We start from the raw sequence: 22,539 nt of genomic DNA, 5'->3' as shown, positions 1-22,539 counted from the left end.
TGTTGAAAGCATCACCACTTTTAGCACTTTTGCTGCCTTTAAATCATTTCCCGCGTTCTCCTTACACTGCTTTTTGACCACACAGGTGGTAAACGATTTTCATGAAGTCGCCCCCCTCCCCTGGTGCATCATGGTGGCTTTGGGGGAGAAGTCAATCTAGCTAATTGTTAAATTCAGTTAACAATTTCAAACTAAGTAGTTACATAAAAGGTAACTTCTACTAAGGTAGCTTATATTAAATGCTAGAGAAGGGTTAGAGAAAATAAAGACTGTCTCTGTTGTATGAATAGCATTCCTAGAGAATACCGGGTTTGTACTACCTTAAAACCTGGGTAGGACTTGCAGAAGGAAACGAGGAGATGAGGCATTCAGGGGAGAAAGAACAGCATAAGTAAGGGTAAACAGGTGGGAGATGTTGTGGCCTATTTGGATTTTAACTTACAGACCATTTGGCCAGAGTTTTAATTTCCTTAACGTGAGTTTTTTGGAAAGGTATTTTGGGATCAGACTTTAGAGAGTCTTGAATGTAGGGCTAAGGAATTTGTACTTGACCCTTTGAACAGTAGAATGTTGGCAAAATTATGTGAGCAAGAGACGAAGTAATCCGGCAGCAATGTGGCAGGTATATTGAGGAAGCACCTGGAAATGGTGCCCTCAGCTGCTACAAATAAAACCCTTCATATACTCTTCATTTTCTCTTTTCGTTTTTTTATTTGAAATAAAAACAGAGGTATTCTATTCAAAAACTCACCCCTGTTTGATATACAAAATATGCAAGCAGCTCATAACATCTCATATCAAAAAACCAACTCAATAGGAGTTCCTGTTTTTTCTCAATGGGTTAAGGAGTGGCCGGTTGTTGCCGAAAGTTGCAGCGTAAATCACAGATGCAACTTGGATCTGGTGTTGCCGTAGGTGTGGCATAGGCCTCAGCTGTAGCTGCGGTTTGACTCCTGGCCCGGAAACTTCCATATGCTGCAGATGTGGCTGTAAAAAGAACAAAAAACCCAACTCAATAAAAAATGGGCAGAAGAGCAAAATAGACATTTTCCAAAGAAGACGTACAGATGGCCAACAGGCATGAAAAGAGGCCTAATTACCAGAGAAACGCAAATCAAAGTCGCAATGAGGTATCACCTTGCACCAGTCAGAATGGCTATAATCAAAAACTCTAAAAATAATAAATGCTGGAGAAGATGTGGAGAAAAGGGAACACTTGTACACTGTTGGTGAGACTGTAAGTGCATGCAGCCACTATGGAAAACAGCATGGAGGTTTAATTAAAAACTAAAAATAGAACTACCATATAGTCTAGTGATTACACTCCTGGGTATATATCTGGAAAAAAAAGGAACACTCTAGTTAAAAAAGTTATTTGCAACCCAATGTACACAGGCAGCACTATCTACAATTGCTAAGATGTGAGAAAAAAAAAAAAAACCTGGTGCTCATCAATGGATGACTGGATTAAGATATGGTGTATATGTAACTCAGCCATAAAAAACAATGAAATATTGCCATTGGCAACAACCTAGAGGATACTAAGCTTGGTGAAATAAATAAGAGAAAAACAAATACTACATGACATCACTTATACATGCAATCTAAAACACAATACATGAGTCTATATACAAAACAGAAACAGACTGACAGACATAAAAAACAAATCTATGGGACAGGGAGAGGGAGGGACAAATTAGGATTATGGGATTAACAGATACGAATGGCTTACATAAAATAGATTCAACAAGGATTTACTGTGTAGCACAGGGAAATACCCTCAATGTTTTTTAATAACCTGTAATGGATAACCTATAATTTAATAACCTATAACCTATAATAACACACACCAAAAAACAAACCCACATTAAACAAAAGCTGAATGACTTTGCTCTACACTTGAAACCAACACACTACTGTAAATCAACTATACTTCAATTTAAAAAAAGTTCACCCCTACTCAAAAGTCTTTCTACTTTGCTGCGCTCAGGAAAGTGCACTGATTCCTTAACCCATCTCTGTGCTACCCATCCACTAGTTCCCACTACTAATCCGCAATGGAATTTAGAGTCCTCATCAAGCCCATATTCCCCCGTAACATCCTCATTCTACAGTTTTGGGCCTGTTATTTGCCGGTCCCGTTTCTGGAGAGCCCACCCTTCCTGCACCAGCTTTAGCGATCTGCACCTCCTTCCAAACCTTCAGATTTCTCCCCGCTATAGATTTCTCAGCACTGCAGCAATTAGCCCCAATCTCCGTTTCCATTAGGAGAGGCTTCTATAATCAAACAGTGCAGTCTCATTGCATAGCAGTTCTTCTTGGGTCATGAAATGAATGGAACGTGATGAGTACAGAGGACTTCTCTCTCAATATCAACACTAGACTGGAGAGAATTAGGCCTTGGTAATCCCACTTCAATAAATCTCAGCTAAGTCAGGGTCAGTGAGAAATACAGTGACATATGTTTAGACCGAATATATTAGGTCTTGTATCCAGAGTTATCATCTAATTTAGATTGTTTCAATCTTTGGAATCTTTTTTTGTTTGTTTGTTTGTTTTTTAGGGCTGCACCCGCAGCAAATGGAGGTTTCCAGGCTAGGGGTCGAATGGGAGCTGCAGCTGCTGGCCTACACCATAGCCACAGCAACTCGAGATCTGAACCCAATCTCTCACCAACACCACAGCTCACGGCAATGCTGGATCCTTACTCACTGAGCAAGGCCAGGGATGGAACCTGCATCCTCGTGGATCCTAGTCGGGTTCGTGACTGCTGTGCACAGTGGCATTTTATTATGATTTTTAAAAAGATCGATCCTGCTTTTTTTTTTTCCAATAAAATCTTGGGTTTATCATGTTTCTTCGAGACTCACTAAGAGTATCAGATTGTCATCAAAATAACTTTGTATACAACAGTCCCAGAATACGTGCACAGCAGAAATGCAACTGTGCATAGTCACATGGTGAGAGAACATGGCAGCGTGGCGGACACACCATGTGTGCCAGCCCGTGTGCTGTGGTTTCCTGATGCACCAGATGGCACCAGCCTGCAAGTTTGGTTCCTTGCCTACTTTTGGAAAGTAGTTTTCAGGTCCTCTGCTACGTTGTCTCGGACCTTTCTGTCCTGAATCACTGCTGGGAGAGATGTGCCGTGGACAGGCAGAGTTGTCTTCCATGTACACTCCAGAGGAAGGGAATGCCCAACTCTTCCAGCTAGTGACTCTGGCTTTTTGCTTAGAAATTGAAGGGGCAGGGCAGTGGGGCAGGAAGGACCTTTAGAAACTGCTGAAACTCACCTCCTCTTTCAGGACGAGGAAGCCAAGGCTCTGACCTTCCTGGATCAAGAAAGAGTCCCAGTGTTTTGTGTTTTGTGGGGTTTTTTTGCCTTTTCTAGGGCCGCTCCTGTGGCATATGGAGGTTCCCAGGCTAGGGGTCTAATCGGAGCCGTAGCCGCTGGTCTACGCCAGAGCCACAGCAACTTGGGATCCAAGCTGCGTCTGCGACCTACACCACAGCTCACTGCAACACCGGATCCTTAACCCACTGAGCAAGGCCAGGGATTGAACCTGCAACCTCATGGTTCCTAGTCGGAGTCGTTAAACATTGCGCCACAGTGGGAACTCCGAGTCCCAATGTTTTGACTTCTGGACCATCCTCCTGGACGGGACTACACTTATTTCCAGGTCCACGTCTGGAAAACTCCACGTTGGGAATTGTAAGAGAGAGAGGCTGCACAGACATGAAACTTTAGATGCCTGGAGAGATGATCCTGCTGCTTCAGGCCAGACTGGAAGGACTTTGTAGGGATAAGCAGGCTTCAGCCTTGCTGCAGTGAAGAGTTAGGGGACAGGATGGGAGCAGTGGGTTCTTTCCTGAGAGACAATCCCCAGGAGATCTCTGACCTGCTCTTTGCTCCTGGGCAGAAGGCTCCCTATCCCTCCTCTGACGTTGTAAAAGAATAAAAATATTTCACTCAAAGCTCGAGAAGCCCAGTCACTTCTTTGGTCGAATATTGTCTAGCGGTGGGATTTTATGGCTGCTGTTTTTAGTTGTAAATATCATCCTATTTCCTACACTCTAATCAGATACACCCTTAAACGTGGCTCACAGCCCCCGATTATGATTCTAACAGGATGGCATTGCTTTTGGTGATGGCTTCATGGTGAAGATGAAGAAAATAATGCAATACTGTGAAAAAAAGAGCAGCAGCGGACAGACACCGGGTGCCTGGTAGATACTGCATTCACAGCTGGTTCCCTCTACATGCCCTGAGATCAGAGTTATGGACCCTGTCCTAGGGCTGGCAAAGGCAGAGAACATTCCAGCCAGCTTTACCTGACTCCAAAGCCCAGGACCCTCCTCTGGGAACAACCGGTCACAAATTCTGGGCCCCGTCTGCCCCGTCTTCCCTCTGCCTTCTGAAGGTTTCTGTTTCTCATCCTCTTCCCGGAGCGCATTCTCTTGCTGATGACCTGCTCCTCCAGTCACTCAGTCATCAAATGCTTGCTGAGCTTGTGCTGTGTGCCCAGTCCCTGCCCTCCTGGAGGTTACACTGCAGGCCACCAAGTGGATCGGCACGGAAAACTCGGTGGATGGCAGCTGTGGGATGTGCCCTGGAGAGAAGAGAGAAGTGCAGCACGGAAGGGGCCGCATGGCCTGGGAGGGAGGCACCTCCACGGAGCTGGCAGCCAGCTCAAGGGTCCGTGTGGCCAGTCACGGAGGAGGGTCAGAGGCATGCCTCGGGGGGCGGGGGTGTGTTCCTGTGCACGGCTGACAAGCTTTGCCCATAGTCTCCTCATCAAAGTGGATGCTCTACTGTCTCTGCCCTGGCTCTGGATGTGTGGCTTAGCTTTACCCCCACAGGCAGTCCCATTTCTGTCCCTTAGGGGATCGGTCACAGATACTGCGGAGCCCAGGGACGACAGGGGGCGTAGTGGACCCAGGCCCACAGGGGCTCTGAGGACCGATAGCTGTCTTACCCCATGGTCACCAAGTGAGCTGGGCAAACCAGGGAGCTTGAAGCCTGCCCTGAGGGTGCTGGCTTCCAGGACACACCGTGACCCACCGGGAACATCTCTGTTCCTGCCCCTTCCTTTCCAGTTCCTGCCAAGCTCTCCATCATCTGCGCCTTTGAAGTCCTGCCTCTTAAAACCTGAGCTGGGGCCGCTGGTCCCTGAAAACCCACACTGCCCTGCGCCTCTGCTGTCGCCACAAATCCTGCCCCTGCCAGACCGTTTACTTATTTAGGTTTGTGCTGTTGCACCACCTGCCCCTCTAAGGCGGCACCGCCTGGCTCAGTCTTGGTGTTGCTTACACCATTTAGTCTCGTGCTATGTCCCAGTAGGTGCTTCATTTGTCGAAAAATGAGAGCAAGAGGAAGCAATCCTCTACTGGTTGTAAATGTAAAAGGCAGGGGGAAAAACCTACCAATTAGTAAATTCTAGTACCTCTGCATTTGCAAAACACTTTTCCCCACAACATCTCAATTTATCTACAACAACTCTTGTAGAAGGGAGTTTCTATGCCTTTAAAATGAATCAGGCTTTTGCCTTAAATTTTCACTAAACTTTATCTTAGAACCTCTGGACCAGGAAGATAAAATCCCCTTAGTTGGGTTCTGGTATGTTGGGAGGAGGGCTGGGGCACAGGAATGGGGGCAGAGGAAAAGAAGGCTGCCTGGAGATCTGGTCTGAAGCAGAAAAAACAGCCTCAGTGAAGCTCAGGGGCAGAGCAGAGCCAGCCCTGGAGCTTGCATGGGTGCTGGCAGGGAGCCCTGTGCACGCACGGCCCCTGGAGCTGGGGTCTCACTGCGCCAAGGCAAGGGCCCTAAAAGGAGGAAATGCTGCTTTTCCTCCTCTCTTGTCCGAGTGAAAGGAAAGGGTAAAATCGGGGCTCTCATCCAGATATCAACATGAACACGTGTTAAAGATTTTATTTAGCTTATATTTAGACTTGGGAACCAGGCAGTTGTTAGAACCGGTTCAAAGGAGCAAAGACACACATGTCTGGAGTCGAGGAATGCCCGAGGATTGTGCAAACAGAGCTAAACTGGCTTTTCCAGGGGAAGGAGGGTTGCCTCGCATGGTTACACGTCACAGACGAGGAATATTCTGCATCGCTCTTGGTTCCCCGGAGCCTTAGATCTGCACAGCATGCCTACAGGGTGTGCTCCGCTTCGTGGTCCCCTTCCGTCCTAACATGACTTCACAGATTCTAAATGTGGAGGGGAACTGACAGCGCTGGACAGAGGGCAGGGTTGACCCTATCAACTCGCAGGGTTGTTGTGAGATCAATGAGATGATGCTTTCAGGTCGTTACGATCCCCAGGACATAGCAGGTTTTGTGTTTTGGTTTTTTTTTTTTTTTGTCTTTTTGCCTTTTCTGGGGCCGCACCTGCGGCATATGGAGGTTCCCAGGCTAGGGATAGAATCAGAGCTGTAGCCGCCTGCCTACACCACAGCCACAGCAATGCAGGGTCTGACCACGTCTTCGACCTGCATCACAGCTCACAGCAATGCCGGATCCTTAACCCACTGAACAAGGCCAGGGATCGAACCTGCAACCTCATGGTTCTTAGTCGGATTCGTTAACCACTGAGCCACGACGGGCACTCCCATAGCAGGTTTTAATAACATCAACAGTTGTCACTGTTCAGTTAAGACACAGTGACCTCCACCAGGGGAATGGGGAACGCCTGCAGGAAGAGTGCGGACACCTCACCATCTTTGTAAGTAGCGTCAGCAGCAACCAGCACCTATGAACTGTCCTGCCGTTAAAGTCTCCTGGGAAGACTTCTCATCCCGTCTCGGGCAATACTGCCAGTTAGGGAAGCTGGTGGCCTCTCCAGGACCCTGATCTGAGCACTCCTAATTCCATCCTTGGCAGGTAGGTACCTTACTTACAGACCCCTCCATGGAAGCCTGTTCATCCAGTTACAGGTACACACACACACACACACACACACACACACACACACACGGCCAAGCACTTCACCTATTGGCCTCAGGCTGTCACCGCCTGCATAGTCTAGGTCACTGCGTTCCTTGCCTCCTAACTCCCCCGCTGGCATCCATTCTTGCCTGGGTGTCCTGCTACCCTGAACACTAAAGCCATGTGATGCTGACATGTGAGCTGGAGCAAGTCTCTGCCTTTCTTAATAATCCCCAGTAGTAGCCCCTGCAGTACAGCAGGTTAAGGACCTGGTGTTGTTTCTGGCAGCTTGGGTCACTTCTGAGGCACAGGTTTGATCCCCAGCCTGGTGCAGTGGGTTAAAGGATCTAGATTCGATCCCTGGCCTGGGAATTTCCACATCCCATGGGTGAGGCCACCCCCCACCCCGATATCTCTCATAATTGACAGGCAAGAGATTCTTTTCCTTTCTTTTTTTTTTTCCCCTAGGGCCACACCTGCGGCATATGGAGGTTCCCAGGCTAGGGGTCGAATTGGAGTAGCCAGCCTACACCACAGCCACAGCAACGCCAGATGGGAGCCTCATCTGCGACCTACACCACAGCCATGGCAACGCCGGATCCTTTACCCACTGAGCAAGGCCAGGGATCAAACCTACCACCTCAGGGTTTGTGGTCAGATTCGTCCCTGCTGCACCCACGATGGGAACTCCAAGAGATTCTTTATAAAACTTATACAGCTTATCTGAAAATAAATTTGGCACTGTTGATATCAAGAGCCTTGAAAATGCTCTTAACCCCCTAATTCCACTTTGAGGACTCTATGGTCAAATAATAACAGATGTGGTATAAGGCTTAGGGACAAGAGGCAGCACTTTAAAAAAGGAAAAAAAGATGGCCAGTAGGAAATAAATGAGCCATCCGACAGTGGGATGCGGTTAAAGCACTCTCGATGAGGGTGAGATGCAGTCATTGGAGCCAGGTCTTCCGTGTTAAATTAAAAGGCAGAATGGAAAGCTTTCTATTCCAGCTTTGCCTAAAAATAAATAAATAAACAAATAAATACTTTAAAGAAATAACTACTGTGTCATTTATGTGTATTACTAAGTAGTGAGATTCTGGGTCGTTTTAATTTTCTTTTTACTCTTGGATATTCCAAATTTTCTAAAATGAGTTACATTCTTACAGTCAGAATAAATCTGTTTTAAGAAGCGCTCGACATCTTTATATCTGAGTTACGTATCAGTTTATATCGCTGATGAAGTTATATATTGCTTGATAGCCCCTGCCACATCAATTAACTGTAAGTCAACTGTTACTTTGTCTAAAAAGTATTTAGACCTTAGTGGGTCAGTGGAGCAATGCCGCCACACAAACAACACAAAACAGACACCATCTGATACGAGACTTTATTGCCCTTTTTCTGTCTACAACTTAATAAAGCCCCTTGGTAGGCCTTTTCTGTGATTTTTTTAAATGGTTACTTATCCATTTTACAAATCTTTGTGTCAACTTTTTGCAAGGGTAGGTATGTACAATGTGAAAATTCTTCCAGAAAGGGTTCCTGCTATGCAGACTTTGACCTCAGATTTAATGCCTCTCAAGCTTGATCGAACCCCGAGAAACCCCTCACAGCTTTGCTGTCTTTCGGCCTGCTCCCACTGCCCCACCTCACAGAGGGTTACCTGGACAGCCCAGAGGGAGAGTGAGGACTGATTATTCTCAGCTGCAGTTTAGGAAGCACCACTGCCCTGTCAGGGCTGGACTGAGACAGCCGTTACAATGTTACCTGGAAGGGGGCTCCAGTCCACGGGAGCTGCTGACAGTAGCAGTCAGTGATAACTGTGTGACAACTGCGGCAAAAGACAGAGGTTAAAAACCTTGTGGACAGGAGTTCCCGTCGTGGTGCAGTGGAAACGAATCCGACTGGGAACCACGAGGTTTCGGGTTTGATCCCTGGCCTCGCTCAGTGGGTTAAGGATCTGGCATTTCCATGAGCTGTGGTGTAGGTGGCAGATGCAGCTCAGATCCTGAGTTGCTGTGGCTGTGGTGTAGGCCGGCAGCTGAAGCTCCTATTCAACCCCTAGCCTGGGAACATCCATATGCTGCGGGTGCAGCCCTAAAAAGACAACAAACAAACAAACAAACAAAAACTTGAGGACAGCAGCATTCTTCTAATGTAAATACACACACAGAATTCCCACTGTGGCACAACGGGATTGGTGGCTTCTCTGAAGTCCTGGGATGCAGGTTCGATTCCGCTGCCCGGCACAGTGAGTTAAGGATCTGGTGTTGCTGGGCTGCGGCTTAGATCTGATACCTGGCCCGGGAACTCCATGTATTGTGAGGTTGCCAAAAAAACAAAAAAAGATATTTATGGAGTTCCCGCTGTGGCACAGCGGGTTAATGATCCAGCTCATCTCTGTGGAGGCTCCAGTTCAGTCCCCAGCCTGGCACAGTGAGTTAAGGATCCAGCATTGCTGCAGCTGTGGTGTAGGTTGCAGCTCTGGCTTGGATTTGATTCCTGACCTGGGAACTTTCGTATCGCATGGGTGTGGCCAAAAAAAGAAACACACACACACAGTAACACAGTACATTGTCATCTATTTACACGAAGTTACAATGATGAGCTGCGGCTCTAAGACCCGCTTCCTCTTCCCAAGACCAGCCTGGTGCCCAGCTGCAGTGCGCCCTCGTCTGAGTGATGACGGAAGAAGGGGTGGGGTGGCCCACGAAGTGGGAAGGTTTACCAGGCGTCATTTTTCAGGTTCTGGCCAGTGTGTGCTGGACGTGCAGCTGGTGATGGAAAGGCTGCGAACACGACTTTTTCTAGTGTGTTGCAGTGGGTTCAGACCTTCCACAGAAAAGCAAAATGACCAGAAGAAGTAAAACAAAACAAAACTGAAATCAGAGTTCTCCCTGTGGCACAGGGAGTCAAAAACCCAAGCTCAGCAGCTCAGGTTGCAGCTGTGGCTTGGATTCAATCCCTGGCCTGGCAACATCCATCTGCTGCGGGTGCGGCCACTAAAAAGGAATTTTGAAATTATATCTCATTTTTTTCTGTCCTATGCTCTGTGTTTTAGACAAACTTGAATGAATTAGACTACAATTAGGCCTGGTTTTATAAAACAAGTATTACTTAGATATGAGGCCTCTCTGGGGCTGATGCCAGGAGGACAGTTATGTTACCCGTGAATAAACTTGAGTGAAAGCATGAAACCCAAAACGAGTGTTGCAGAGAGCCTGACAACCACCCCACAGGAAATAAATATCACGTTTGAAACCACAGTGGTGCTCCACCGAGGCTGAGCCCTGGTGGAGGTGAACACCGTTCGGTCAGGGAGCACCAGGAGCAGGCGGTGCCTCGGCCTGGGGGCTCAATTCCGGAGTCGGGGGGAGGGGAGGGCGGGGGCATCAAAGGACCATGAGGTGCTGAGAGGGGTATGAGGACCGATGAGAAGGACGCCTTAGGGTCAGACAGGCGTCCAGGCTTCTGGGAGGCCACCTGCCATCACTTCCCTCTCCTGCAATTCTCTAGCTGAATTAGCCTTTTTTTTGGTTTGTTTATTTTTAGGGCCACACTCGTGGCTTATGGTGGTTCGCAGGCCGGGGGTGGAATCAGAGCTGTAGCTGCCAGCCTACACCATACCCACAGCCATGCCGGATCCGAGCTGCGTCTGCAACGGATGCAGCTTGTGGCAACACCAGATCCTTAACCCAATGAGCGAGGACAGGGATCAAACCCGCAACCTCACGGATACTATGTTGGGTTCTTAACCCACTGCGCCACAAGGGGAATTCTGAATTCGCCTTTTTGAGGAAGGTGAACATGAAATACTGTTCTCTGGGAGGTCACAGGAATCCTGCCGAGGTCACTGGCCTTCAACAGGGTATAGAACGGAAGTCTGAGCAAGCCTACCTGGAGCTCAAAGCAGAGGGTGACGCCAGCAGGGGTCCTGCTTCCCCGAGACTAACATGCATGAGCTTTATATACATATAAACACGTCATTCTTTCTACAGCGCTACTTGGAAATTCACATATTTTTAAATAAGGAGATAGATGTATACAGGAAAATCATATATAAACACTTAAATCTCTGCTTTAAATTACAAAACCTCAGTGAGTCTCGTCCATACAGTTCCCTGTCTTTTCTTAAATGGGTTCTGACAGGTCCTTACGGCAGCAGCCGGCCAGCTGGCAGCTAGAAGGTGAGGACGCAGGTCCGGACATGCGGCTGGCGCCTCAGGAGGTCGGCAAGTGTTAGTAATACATGTTCTTGTCCCACCAGCCTGCAGACAGAAGCAGCAGGTTAGAAACGGAGAGTCTGCTGAGTAGAGCACGGCGCTCCCGGGTCACACCACTACTTACTGCCAGGATAGAGTCTGATGAAAAGCTTCCGCACCTCATCATACACCCAGATCAGAACCGCGTGTGGCACAGCCACAAACCAGTACTGGGGCCTGGAAGCAGACCGGGGAGGGGGGTGAGCCTGACGCAGCCAGAGGGATCCCCCCCACATGGCAGAGCTTGTGTTCGCCCCCTGCCTCACTGCCAAGGACAAGTCTACCGGGTCACACACAGGAAGCCGGGGAGCTTCCCAGTTAAGTGGGTGTGGCCACCACAAACAATAGCTGCCTTGGACGTGGGCTTCGGTGGAGCGCGCAGACGGGACGCTGGCCAGGGATGGAAAACCCACTTCTCCCGAAAAGACCCGCAGGTCAGACACTGAAGGGAGCGGAGGGTCTTGCCCAGACCCCGGCAATCCTCGCGCGGAGCCAGGCTGGGACGAGCGAGGGTCCCGGCCCTCCTGCTGAGGCTCACCGCAGCATGGTGAAGTTCAGGGCTGTGATGCTCCCCAGGCCGTAGGAGAGGATTAACCCGATGATGATCTGCGAGGCGATCCCCACCCAGATGACTTTATTTCTGGAAGACACACCGGCGCAGGGGTGAGCTCCGAGCCCGCGCAGTCAGCGCCTCCCCACCCGGCACCCAGCGGGGAAGGTGCAGGCTGACTCTTGCGGGAGGGGCAGACGGTACCTGAAGAGGCCCTGCTGGAAGATGGAGTTTCTCCGGGTTTTCCTGATGATCAGATCTGCTATCTGCTGGATCAGGATGCCGACAAAGAAGGCGGTATAGCCCGTCCATTCCAGGCATTTCCTCTGGTACCTCGTCTGCCAACGGCCAGAGAAGGAGGAGGCCGTGAGGTCCCAGAGGGAAACCCGGGAGGTGTCAGCACGTCTCTATAAACCTTGACTTCCCTTCCCGCCACGGGACTGAGAGAGCTCACCTCCTTTGAGGGGGAGCCTGGGCGAGCATGCTAACTTAATAGGTCAGGCCCAACGGTGGTGCCGTGGGCTGGTCCCTCTCCACACCATCAGCAAAGCTAATGCAAAAAGGTGGGTCTAGGCGGAGGCCAACCGCTGCAAGCAAGGGGCCTTGAGCCGAGAAAATGGTCCCCTTCTCTGTCCCCTCACAGCCCCCGGGAAAGGAAGGTTCTGCGTCAGGCCAGGCCAGGCGGGACAGAGGGAGACGTGGGGGACACCGCTGGCAGCCCCGCCCTCACCCATTCTTGTCCGTAGCTGTCTTCCAAGTCGTTCACGGAGTCCTTTTCCCACTCCACCCGGAGGTTAAGCAGGGTGGCTGGTCGAAAGCCCTCCTGAGCATAGACGGTGAAATACACAACAAAGGCTCCCAGGGCTTGCATGAGGCCTGAAAGAACAAGGGAAGCTCTGTGCGGACTGGAGAACAGCCCTGCCCTCCTCCCCCCTGGGCTCACTGTCACAGTGCACCCCACCCCACCCCAGCAGCAGGCGTGGCGCTCGGGGTGGCCGCCGGGCACCGACCGATGTGCAGGTAGGAGTACACGGCGAGTGGCGCGTTCACCAGTCTGTCCTTGTTCTTGTCGCGAGGCTTCCTGTTCATGATGTCACTCTCTGCCTTCTCATAAGCCAGGGCGATGGAGGGAATCTGGAGGGAGACGGCCTGTGAGCCCTGACTCCCACCCACTGCGCTCACAGCCCGGGCCTGGGCAGCGCTGATGGCACTGGTCTGTGCAGGTGCGGTGTCAGCTCTGCCTTCTGGAGAGAATTTATCTGCTGTCTATTCTCCCCCCATGCTGCCAGCTCTAAACAACGCAGGGTGGGTTCCCGTCATGGCTCAGTGGTTAATGAATCCGACTAAGAACCATGAGGTTGCGGGTTCAGTCCCTGGACTTGCTCAGGGGGTTAAGGATCCGGTGTTGCCGTGTAGATGTAGATTGCAGACATGGCTCAGATCTGGCATTGCTGTGGCTCTGGCGTAGGCTGGCAGCTACAGCTCTGATTAGACCTGTAGCCTGGGAACCTCCACATGCCGCAAGTGTGGCCTTAGAAAAAGACCAAAAAAAAAAAAAAAAAAAAAAAAAGAACACACAAACAACAACAACAAAAAGCAAGGTCCTCTCCCGCTTCGGCTGCCACTGAGCAGTCATTTTCTCAGAGATCCTGCCACCTGGGGGGCAGAGAGCCTGCATTTCTTTCTTTCTTTTTTTTTTTTTTTGTCTTTTGTCTTTTTGTTGTTGTTGTTGTTGTTGTTGCTATTTCTTGGGCCGCTCCCGCGGCATATGGAGGTTCCCAGGCTAGGGGTTGAATCGGAGCTGTAGCCACCGGCTTACGCCAGAGCCACAGCAACGCGGGATCCGAGCCGCGTCTGCAACCTACACCACAGCTCATGGCAACGCCGGATCGTTAACCCACTGAACAAGGGCAGGGACCGAACCCGCAACCTCATGGTTCCTAGTTGGATTCGTTAACCACTGCGCCACGACGGGAACTCCAGAGCCTTCGTTTCTAACAAGTTCCCAGGCAGTGCCTGGAAGAACTACACCAGCAGAGAAAAATGAGCAAATGCCAGGGCCTGGCAAGGGATCTGACCATAGCCCTGGGCCCGCAGCCCCGGTAAGAAAAAGACGCCCACCCTCCCTGCAGCATGGAGGTTGCCTGGTGTCATAAGAAACGAGAGGGCCAGGGCCGGGCTCGTCCCTGTGAGTTCCGCTTGCTCCCCGTCACCCGTGTGAGCCAGAGTCAGACGTGTCACAGAGCTGTCCCAGGTGGATTCATCATAGAAGAGGGCAGGCTTAGGCCTGACTGTGGGTCAGTGTGAGGCTTTACAAGCGTTACCAACCGCTACTTCTTACTGTGCTGGGTGACCGGCCTCTGCGTCACAGACTCTCACCTCACCAGGGGCGGCTGTGCCTCTGGGCCCCAACCATTTAGGGACAATTCTGGTAAAAGCTGCACCTCCTCAAGAGAAAAGGGAGCAACATGAGCTGAAACCAACCAACAGCCTGTTTCTTTTTTTGTCTTTTTTTGGGTCTTTTTTGGTCTTTTTTGCCTTTTCTATGGCCATTCCTGCGGCATATGGAGGTTCCCAGGCTAGGGGTGTAATTGAAGCTGTAGCTATTGGCCTACGCCAGAGCCACAACAACGCTGGATCCAAGCCGCGTCTGCAACCTACACCACAGCTCATGGCATCGCGGGATCCTTAACCCATGAGCAAGGTCAGGGATCGAACCCGCAAGCTCATGGTTCCTAGTTGGATTCGTTAACCACTGAGCCATGACAGGAACTCCAGGCCTGTTTTGAAAGATGACAAACTTACTTGTCTTGAAAAGTTCCTATGTCAGTAAAGTGGTTTTAATTTCCCAGCATCTGACAGATCTCGAGTCCTTTGCTTTGAAGTATGGTTGCTGGGCCAGCAGAATCAGCATCGCTTGAGAGCTTGTCAGAAACGTGGGACTTCGGGCCCCATCGCGTGGAGGTTTGAGAAGCCCTGATTCCGTCCACCGCTCTCCCTGAAGGCAAGGACCCCAAGGAGTCACCTGTCCCCTTTAGGGCTACTTACGATGTCTGTGCCCAGGTCGATGAACAGGATGGTAATGGTGCCAATGGGCAGAGGAATCCCAGCGATGATGTAGATCAGAAAGGGGCACAGCTCGGCAATGTTCTTGGTCAGGGTGTACGCAATGGTCTTCTTCAGGTTGTCAAAGATGAGGCGACCTAGGCGAGACGTGTCTCCTCAGAGGCCTCGCTTGGATTCCCAGGTGACCCCAGTCCTCGCCAAGACCCCTCGAGGCCCCACTCACCTTCCTCCACCCCCGTGACTATGGACGCAAAGTTGTCATCCAGCAGGACCATGTCGGCTGCGTTCTTGGCTGCGTCCGAACCTGCTATCCCCATGGCAATCCCGATGTCTGCCTTCTTTAGGGCAGGAGAATCATTAACTCCATCCCCTGTCACAGCGACAATGGCGCCCTGTGGGGAGCCAGGAGGAGGTGGGAGTGAGCAGCCTGGGCAGGAGTGACCGTCTCCCCTTTGTCCTGAGGATGCAAGGATGGCCGGGGGCTGAAACGAAGGCCCCTTTTGGGTTTGGGGGGAAGGTTAAGAAAGGAAATCCCAGAAGCAAGAAAAAGCTCCAAACAAGATGTCTGAATAATTAAAACCGATGTGAATCTAAACTGGACAGGAAGAAGTGGAACTGTCACAGGTTGCAGGTGACCTGAAATGAAACATAGGAAATCACAAAGACACCAACAGAAAGCTTCCAGAACTAATGAATGAATTCATTAAAGTTGCAAAATGTAAAACTAATATTCAGAAATCTCTTACATTTCTATATACCAGCAAAGAGCTATCTGGAGGAGAAATTAAGAAAACAATCCCATTTATAGTCACATCAAAAGGTATAACATGCCCAGGAATAAATCTAAATAAAGAGGTCAAAGACCTATACTTGGAAAACTCTAAGACACCGATGAAAGAAACTGAAGATGAAACAAACAGATGTAAGACATACCATGTTCATGGATTGGAATAATGTTGTTAAAATGACTATACTACTCAAGGCAATCTACAGATTCAATGTGATCTCTGCCAAAATATCAATGGCATTTTCCACAGAACTAGAACAAGTAATTATAAAATTTAAATGTAACTACAAAAGATCCCAAGTGGGCAAAATGATCTTGAGAAAGAATAGCAAAGCTGGAAGTACTGTATGCCCTAGCTTTAGACTATGCTATAAAGCTGCAGGAATCAAAACCACATGGTACTGGCACAAACATACACACATGAATCAATGGAGAGCTCTGAAATGAACCTGCACTAATATTGGCAATTAATATACAACAAATGAGGGAAGAATGCACAATGGAGGAAAGGTGGCCTCTTTGATAAATGGTGTTGGAAAAACTGGACAGCTGCATGCATAAGAATGAAATTGGACCACTTTCTCACACCATATACAAAAATAAACTCAAAAGAGAGTAAAGGCTTAAATGTAAATATAAGATCAGAGACTGTAAAAGGCCTAGAAGGAAACATAGGCCAGTATGCTCTTTGGTATCAGTCTTAGCAATATTTTCTTAGATCTGTCTTCTCAGGCAAGGGAAGCAAGAGGGACTATACCAAACCAGAAAGGCTGCACAGCAAAGGCGGCTACCAACAAAGCATAAAGGCAACCTGTAAAGGGGAGAAGATGTTTGCATATGATATGTCCACCAGGGTTCATATCTAAAATACACCAAGAACTCATAAAACTTGACATTAAAAAAAAATAAACCAGAGTTCCCGTTGTGGCTCAGCGAGTTAAGAAACTGACATAAAGTCCGTGAGGATGTGGGTTTGATCCCTGGCCTCGCTCAGTGGGTTAAGGATCCAGGAGTTCCCGTTGTGGCGCAGTGGTTAACGAATCCAACTAGGAACCATGAGGTTGCGGGTTCAGTCCCTGCCCTTGCTCAGTGGGTTAAGGATCCGGCGTTGCCATGAGCTGTGGTGTAGGTCGCAGATGCGGCTCGGATCTCGCATTGCTGTGGTTCTGGCGTAGGCCGGGGGCTACAGTTCCGACTCGACCCCTAGCCTGGGAACCTCCATATGCCATGGGAGCGGCCCAAAGAAATAGCAAAAAGACAAAAAAAAAAAAAAAAAAAAAAAAAAGGATCTGGTGTGCTCCTGCTGTGGTGTAGGTGTCAGGTGCAGCTCCAAATCGACCGCTAGCCTGGGAACTTCCATACACTGCAGGCACGGTGTAAAAAAAACCAAAAAACCAAAAAAATCCAATTGAAAAATGGACAGAGAATGGGAATAGACATCTTCCCAAAGAAGACATACAGATGGCCAACAGGCACATGAGAAGATACTTAGCATGACCAACCATCAGGGAAATCAAATCAAAGCCACAGTGAAATGTCACCTCATACCTGTCAGAATGGCTCTCATCAAAATGACAACCATTAACAGCTGCTGGTGAGGGTGGGAGAAAGAGGAACCCTTCTGCACTGCTGGTCGGTATGTAAACCGGTGCAGCCGCTATGAAAGACAGTACAGAGGTTTCTCCAAAAGTTAAAAACGGAACTACTAGGAGCTCCCTGAGGGCTTAGCAGTTACAGGTCTGGTGTTATCACTGCTGTGGCTCAGGTCACTGCTATGGGGTAGATTCGATCCATGGCCCAGGGAACTTTCACATGCCATGGATGCAGCCAAAAAGACAAGTACCAGTGGATCCAGCAACTCCACTTCTGGCTATTTTTCCAAAAAAACAAAAACACTAATTAGAAAACATACATGCACCCTAATGTTCATTGCATTATTATTTCTCTTCTTTTCTTTTTTTTTGCTTACTAGGGCCGCACCCATGGTATATGGAGGTTCCCAGGCTAGGGGTGGAATCGGAGCTACAGTTGCCAGCCACACCTCCCTGAACGAGGCCAGGGATCGAACCCACAACCTCATGTTTCCTAGTCAGATTCATTAACCACTGCACCACAATGGGAGCTCCTGCAGTATTACTTCTAATAGCCAAGACATGGAAACAACTCAAGTGCCCATCAATAGATGAATGGATAAAGTGGATGCGGCATACATATCTATTTATCTATATCTACCTACCTACCTATTACTCATCCCTGAAAAAAAAAAAAAAAGGATGAAATGTTGCCATTTGTAACCTGGATGGAGCTAGAGGGTATTATACTAAGTGAATAAGTCAGAGAAAGACAAATATCATGATTTTACTTACATGTGGAGTCTAAAAGACAAAACAGACAAACATGTCAAAACAGAAAGAGTCACAGATATAGTCTATGGTTGTGGCGGGGGTGGGGTGGGGAATGGGGGGTAGGCACGGGGCGGGGGTGGGGTGGGGAGCAGGTGAGGGCTAGGATGTGCAAACTGCCAGTCAGGAAACACACAAATCGCGGATGAAACGTCCAGCGGGGGCATACAGCCAGCCACTCTGACGTTGTGTGGGGACAGGTGGTCACAGACTTACTGGTGGCATCATTTTGAAATGGACAGAAATATCAAATCACTGCCTTGTATGAACAGTGTTGTAGGTCATTCATACTTAAAAACAAACAAACTCATCCAAAAAGAGATGGGATTTGGGGTTACCAGAGGCGGGAGTGGAGGCAGGAGGTCCAAAAGTCCGAACCTCTGGTTTGAAGAGTTGGGGGTGGAAGGTACCACTTGAAAGCCCAATTAACAAGGCTGTACGCGCCATCTGAAGGTCGTTGAAGAGGGTAAGTCTCGAGGTCTCAGCACAGGGAAACATTTTTGTTTTTCTTTAATTTCGTATCCACATCAGATGGCTGTTCACTAAACCTGTGATCATCATTTATGACGTACGTAAGCAGATCATTCTGCTGCGCAAGTTATGCTCACACAGTTACACACAGTAACAGTGCTGTGCGCCGGTTACATCTCAATAAAACCGGAGGAAAAAAACAGTGTGTGGCAGGCAAGAGTGGATATCTTATATCTTATGCCTTTTTTTTTTTTTTTGCTTTTTAGGGCTGCTCCTGTGGCATATGGAGGTTCCCAGGCTAGGGGTCCAATCGGAGTTACAGCTGCCAGCCTACACCACAGCCACAGCCACGCTGGATCTGAGCCGCATCTGTGACCTACACCACAGCTCACGGCAACATGAGAATCCACTGAGCGAGGCCAGGAATGGAACCTGCATCCTCATGATGTTAGGCAAGTTTCTTAACCTCTGAGCCACGACAGGAACTCCATACCTTGCGTCTTGACACTTTTGTTCTCTGCCATGCATTGTAAATCTTCCTGTGCCCACATCTCCCAAGCTTCATGGTCAGAAAGCCCTTGGGGAGCATGTGGGAGGGTCTCAAAGTGGGCAGAGGGTCAGCCCTGCCAGGTGGGGATGTGGGGCGGTGAGGACCGGCCAGAGCCCTGGCAGGGACCCAGGCCTCTGCGTGGCGTTTCCCTGAGGGACGTGACAGTCGGGGAAGGTCCAGGGGCCGCATCTGCCCACCTGCCGCTGACAGCCCTCCACGATGGTCAGCTTCTGCTGGGGGGACGTCCGGGCGAAGACGATCTCCGCGTAGTTGGTTAAGACCTCGTCCAGCTCTTCCGGGCTCATGTCCTTCAGCTCCATGCCAGTCACCACGGCGGCTTTAGCATCCCTAGAAGGGCCGGGAGGAACTGGGTGAGGCCCAAGGTGAATCTGAGCTTGCGACTCTATTCTGGGGGGAGGTGGGCTGAAGCCTCTGAGTACCCGGAACCCGGCGTCCCCACACCCAGGACTCCAGCGGGGGAGCACTGGGAGGACTGGGGTCTCGTTTCAGGACAGTAAATGAGGCTAACAAATAAGGCCATTTCCTGGTCATACAAGAGGAAAAGGCCAAGGAGCCCTTTCTCTGCAGGAGCAGGTGGGGGTGGCACCTCCTGGGAAGGGCTTTACTCCACATGCAAAAGGTGGTTTGTGAAAAGCTCCCTGTTTGTGTGATCTGGGTCCTAGAATTCAGTTTACGCCTAAACACATAGATAACAATTCTGTGCTGTGGTTTATTTCAGATTTAGAGCATTTCCTATGCAATGAGCTTTGTAGGGAGAAGAGTTTACTGAGATCTTCTTCGAGGAGACCTATGACCTGCTGACTATCAAAGTGAGGTTCTAGAAACCACTGCTCATGCAGACAGGGTGGTGGGATCCACTGTGCTTCCAACAGACCCCAGAATCCCTAAGATGGTCTGCAGGGCCTGGCGCTTTTTTTTTTTTTAATTCTATATTTTTGAAGACAAAACAAATACACAAAAGCTCCCAACATCAAGTTATTTACACAGAGGAGCACTGGACACGGGGAGAGTGTCTGGTCTGTCTGCTGCTACAGTTCCAGCTCTAGCACAGAGCCTGGTTACTGCTGGCGCTCAGCAGGGAACGGTTGAGAGAATACAGAATAAATGGACAACGTTTGGACTAAAAGATGAACATGGTTAAAAGGAGGACACAGGAAAACCTGAGTCTTTCTTTCCTTAGGAAGCCTTCATTCTGTTTTCTACCAAATAAAAAGGCAAAGAGAAGTACGTTTCCACGGTTTCAGTTACGAAGCTGAGCGAATCAATCTCAAGAGGCCCATGAGCGGATGTGCTGGATGCAAAGGATTCTTGACATTCCTGATTACACAATGGCTTCAATGGCCAGTCCTTGCCTATAAAGTCTTTGCTCCAAGTTTCTACTCAAAATTAGGTACTTAAGTCTTCAGATCAACTTCGTTGGGTTGAGAGTCTCAGAGAACTCTGGGACAACATTAAATGCACCAATATTACAGGGGTGCCAGCAGGAGAAGAGAGAGAAGGGGAAGAAAAAATATTTGAAGAGATAATGGCAGAAGACTTCCCTCACATGGGGAAGGAACCACCCACTCAAATCCAGGAAGCACAATGAATACCATATACAATAAACCCAGGGAGGAACACCCCAAGACACGTATTAATCAAACTGACCAAAATGAAAGACAAAGAGAGAATATTGAAAGCAGTTAGGGAAAAGACACAAATAACATACAAGGGAACCCCGATAAGGTTACCAGCAGATTTTTCAGCAGAAACTCTGCAGGCCAGAAGGGAGTGGCATGATGTACTTAACGTGATGAAAGGAAAAAACCTCCAACCAAGATTACTCTACCCAGCAAGGCTCTCATTCAGATTTGAAGGAGAAATCAAAACCTTCACAGATAAGCAAAAGCTGAGAGAATTCTGCAACACTAAACCAGCCTTACAACAAATACTAAAGGAACTTCTCTAGGCAGAAAAGAAAAGAATGCAACCAGAAGCAAAAATACCACAAATGACAAGGCTCACCAGTAAAGGTATATATACAGTAAAGATAGGAAATCATCCACACACAATTATGCCACCAAAATCAGAAACTGTGAGAAGAGGAGGGAACAAACGCAAGACACTGGAGATGCACTTGCAATTAAGAGAACAACGACTTAATCTCGTATATATATATATATATGTGTGTGTGTGTATATATATATAGACTCTTATATTGAAACTTCAGAGTAACTTCCAACCAAAATTCTACAATGGATACACAAACAGATAAGAAAAATCAACTCAGATACAACACTACAGAGAGTCATCAAACCATAAGAGGAGAGAACAAGAGAAGAAGGGAAGAAAAAAGAGCAACAAAACCAAAGCCAAAGCAATTAATAAAATGTCAAGAAGAACATACCTATCGATAACTAACTTAAATGTTAATGGACTAAATGCAACTTGGTTGGGTTGGAATTTCACACAGGAAGTGCAGAGAGGTCATTTTTATGCTGTCAGCACAGTGCCTGGCACATGTGAGGTGCTCAAGGGAGCTTGGAATGGTGAATGCAGGTATCAATCCTAGAGTACACCAGCCCTGCAGTGCCCTAAGAGGATGTTTGGCAAAAGGGAGCTTTGCTCCGAGCAGCACGTTTCTCCAGAGGCAACTGGGCCTGGTGCCAAGCGCCTGAGCTGGGCTGCGTTGGTTCTGAGCTCACCGCTTGTCCACCTGCTCCACGGCAATGCTGAGGCGTTTGGCGATGTCTTCCACCGTCTCGCTGTTGGCGGAAATGATACCCACGCTCTTGGCAATAGCTTTGGCTGTGATGGGATGATCGCCCGTCACCATTATGACCTAGAGCACAAAGGAGAAGGGCCCGTGGACACTGAGGAGCTCGGCTCGTCCCCCACCCCGGCCAGGATGGCAGAGCCCGCTGGTGACCCCTGGGGTTCGCCCCCGGGGCAGTCTTGACCTTCCCGTCAAAGACCACGACCCCACCCTTGCTCCTAAGGCTCCTTCATCTCCTCCTCTGACCTGAGAGGAAGCCCGCTCCTCTGAGGGAAGTGCATCTGAGTGGGCCGAGGCTCTCTCCTCAGGCAGCTTCACGGGCTCCAGCTAGGAGTTTGCACAGTAATGGAATTCATATGTGGTAATCAAATCTTAGGGGGAGGGAGTGGGATGGATTGGGAGCTTAGGGTCAACCATTGCTTTTGGAATGGATTAGCAATGAGATCCTGCCGTGTAGCACTCAGAACTATGTCTAGTCCCTATGATAGAGCATGATAATGGGAGAAAAAAGAATGGATTCAAGTATGTGTAACTGGGTCCCCATGCTGTACAGTAGAAAAAAAAATTGTATTGGGGAAATAACAATAAAAAAATTTTTTTTAAAGAAATAAAATCTTTTTTTTTGGCCACGCCCGCAGCATGAGAAGTACCCAGGCCAGGAGTTGAATGTGAGCCACAGAAGTGACAGTGTGGGATCCTCAACCTGCTTAACCCCCTGGGGAGCCCCCATAAAATGTCTCATTGTCCA

General features: G+C 48.9%; 1 protein-coding gene across 1 annotated transcript in view; it reads right to left on the bottom strand.

The window, feature by feature from the left end:
- Nucleotides 9,493-22,539, bottom strand: part of ATP12A (ATPase H+/K+ transporting non-gastric alpha2 subunit) — a 30,865-nt gene continuing 17,818 nt past the window's right edge. The window contains exons 14-23 of the mRNA XM_005653851.3: nucleotides 21,721-21,857; nucleotides 19,213-19,363; nucleotides 15,029-15,197; nucleotides 14,788-14,942; nucleotides 12,750-12,873; nucleotides 12,470-12,615; nucleotides 11,944-12,077; nucleotides 11,728-11,829; nucleotides 11,275-11,366; nucleotides 9,493-11,195 (exon numbers count right to left, since the gene is read on the bottom strand). Of these exons, the coding sequence (XP_005653908.1) occupies nucleotides 11,167-11,195; nucleotides 11,275-11,366; nucleotides 11,728-11,829; nucleotides 11,944-12,077; nucleotides 12,470-12,615; nucleotides 12,750-12,873; nucleotides 14,788-14,942; nucleotides 15,029-15,197; nucleotides 19,213-19,363; nucleotides 21,721-21,857 (1,239 nt within the window). The 3' untranslated portion in view covers nucleotides 9,493-11,166. The remainder of the gene's footprint in view (nucleotides 11,196-11,274; nucleotides 11,367-11,727; nucleotides 11,830-11,943; nucleotides 12,078-12,469; nucleotides 12,616-12,749; nucleotides 12,874-14,787; nucleotides 14,943-15,028; nucleotides 15,198-19,212; nucleotides 19,364-21,720; nucleotides 21,858-22,539) is intronic.

The sequence above is a fragment of the Sus scrofa genome, chromosome 11, assembly GCF_000003025.6.
Source record: "Sus scrofa isolate TJ Tabasco breed Duroc chromosome 11, Sscrofa11.1, whole genome shotgun sequence".
Lineage (NCBI taxonomy): Eukaryota > Metazoa > Chordata > Mammalia > Artiodactyla > Suidae > Sus > Sus scrofa.
This window is presented reverse-complemented; position numbering and strand designations above follow the sequence as displayed.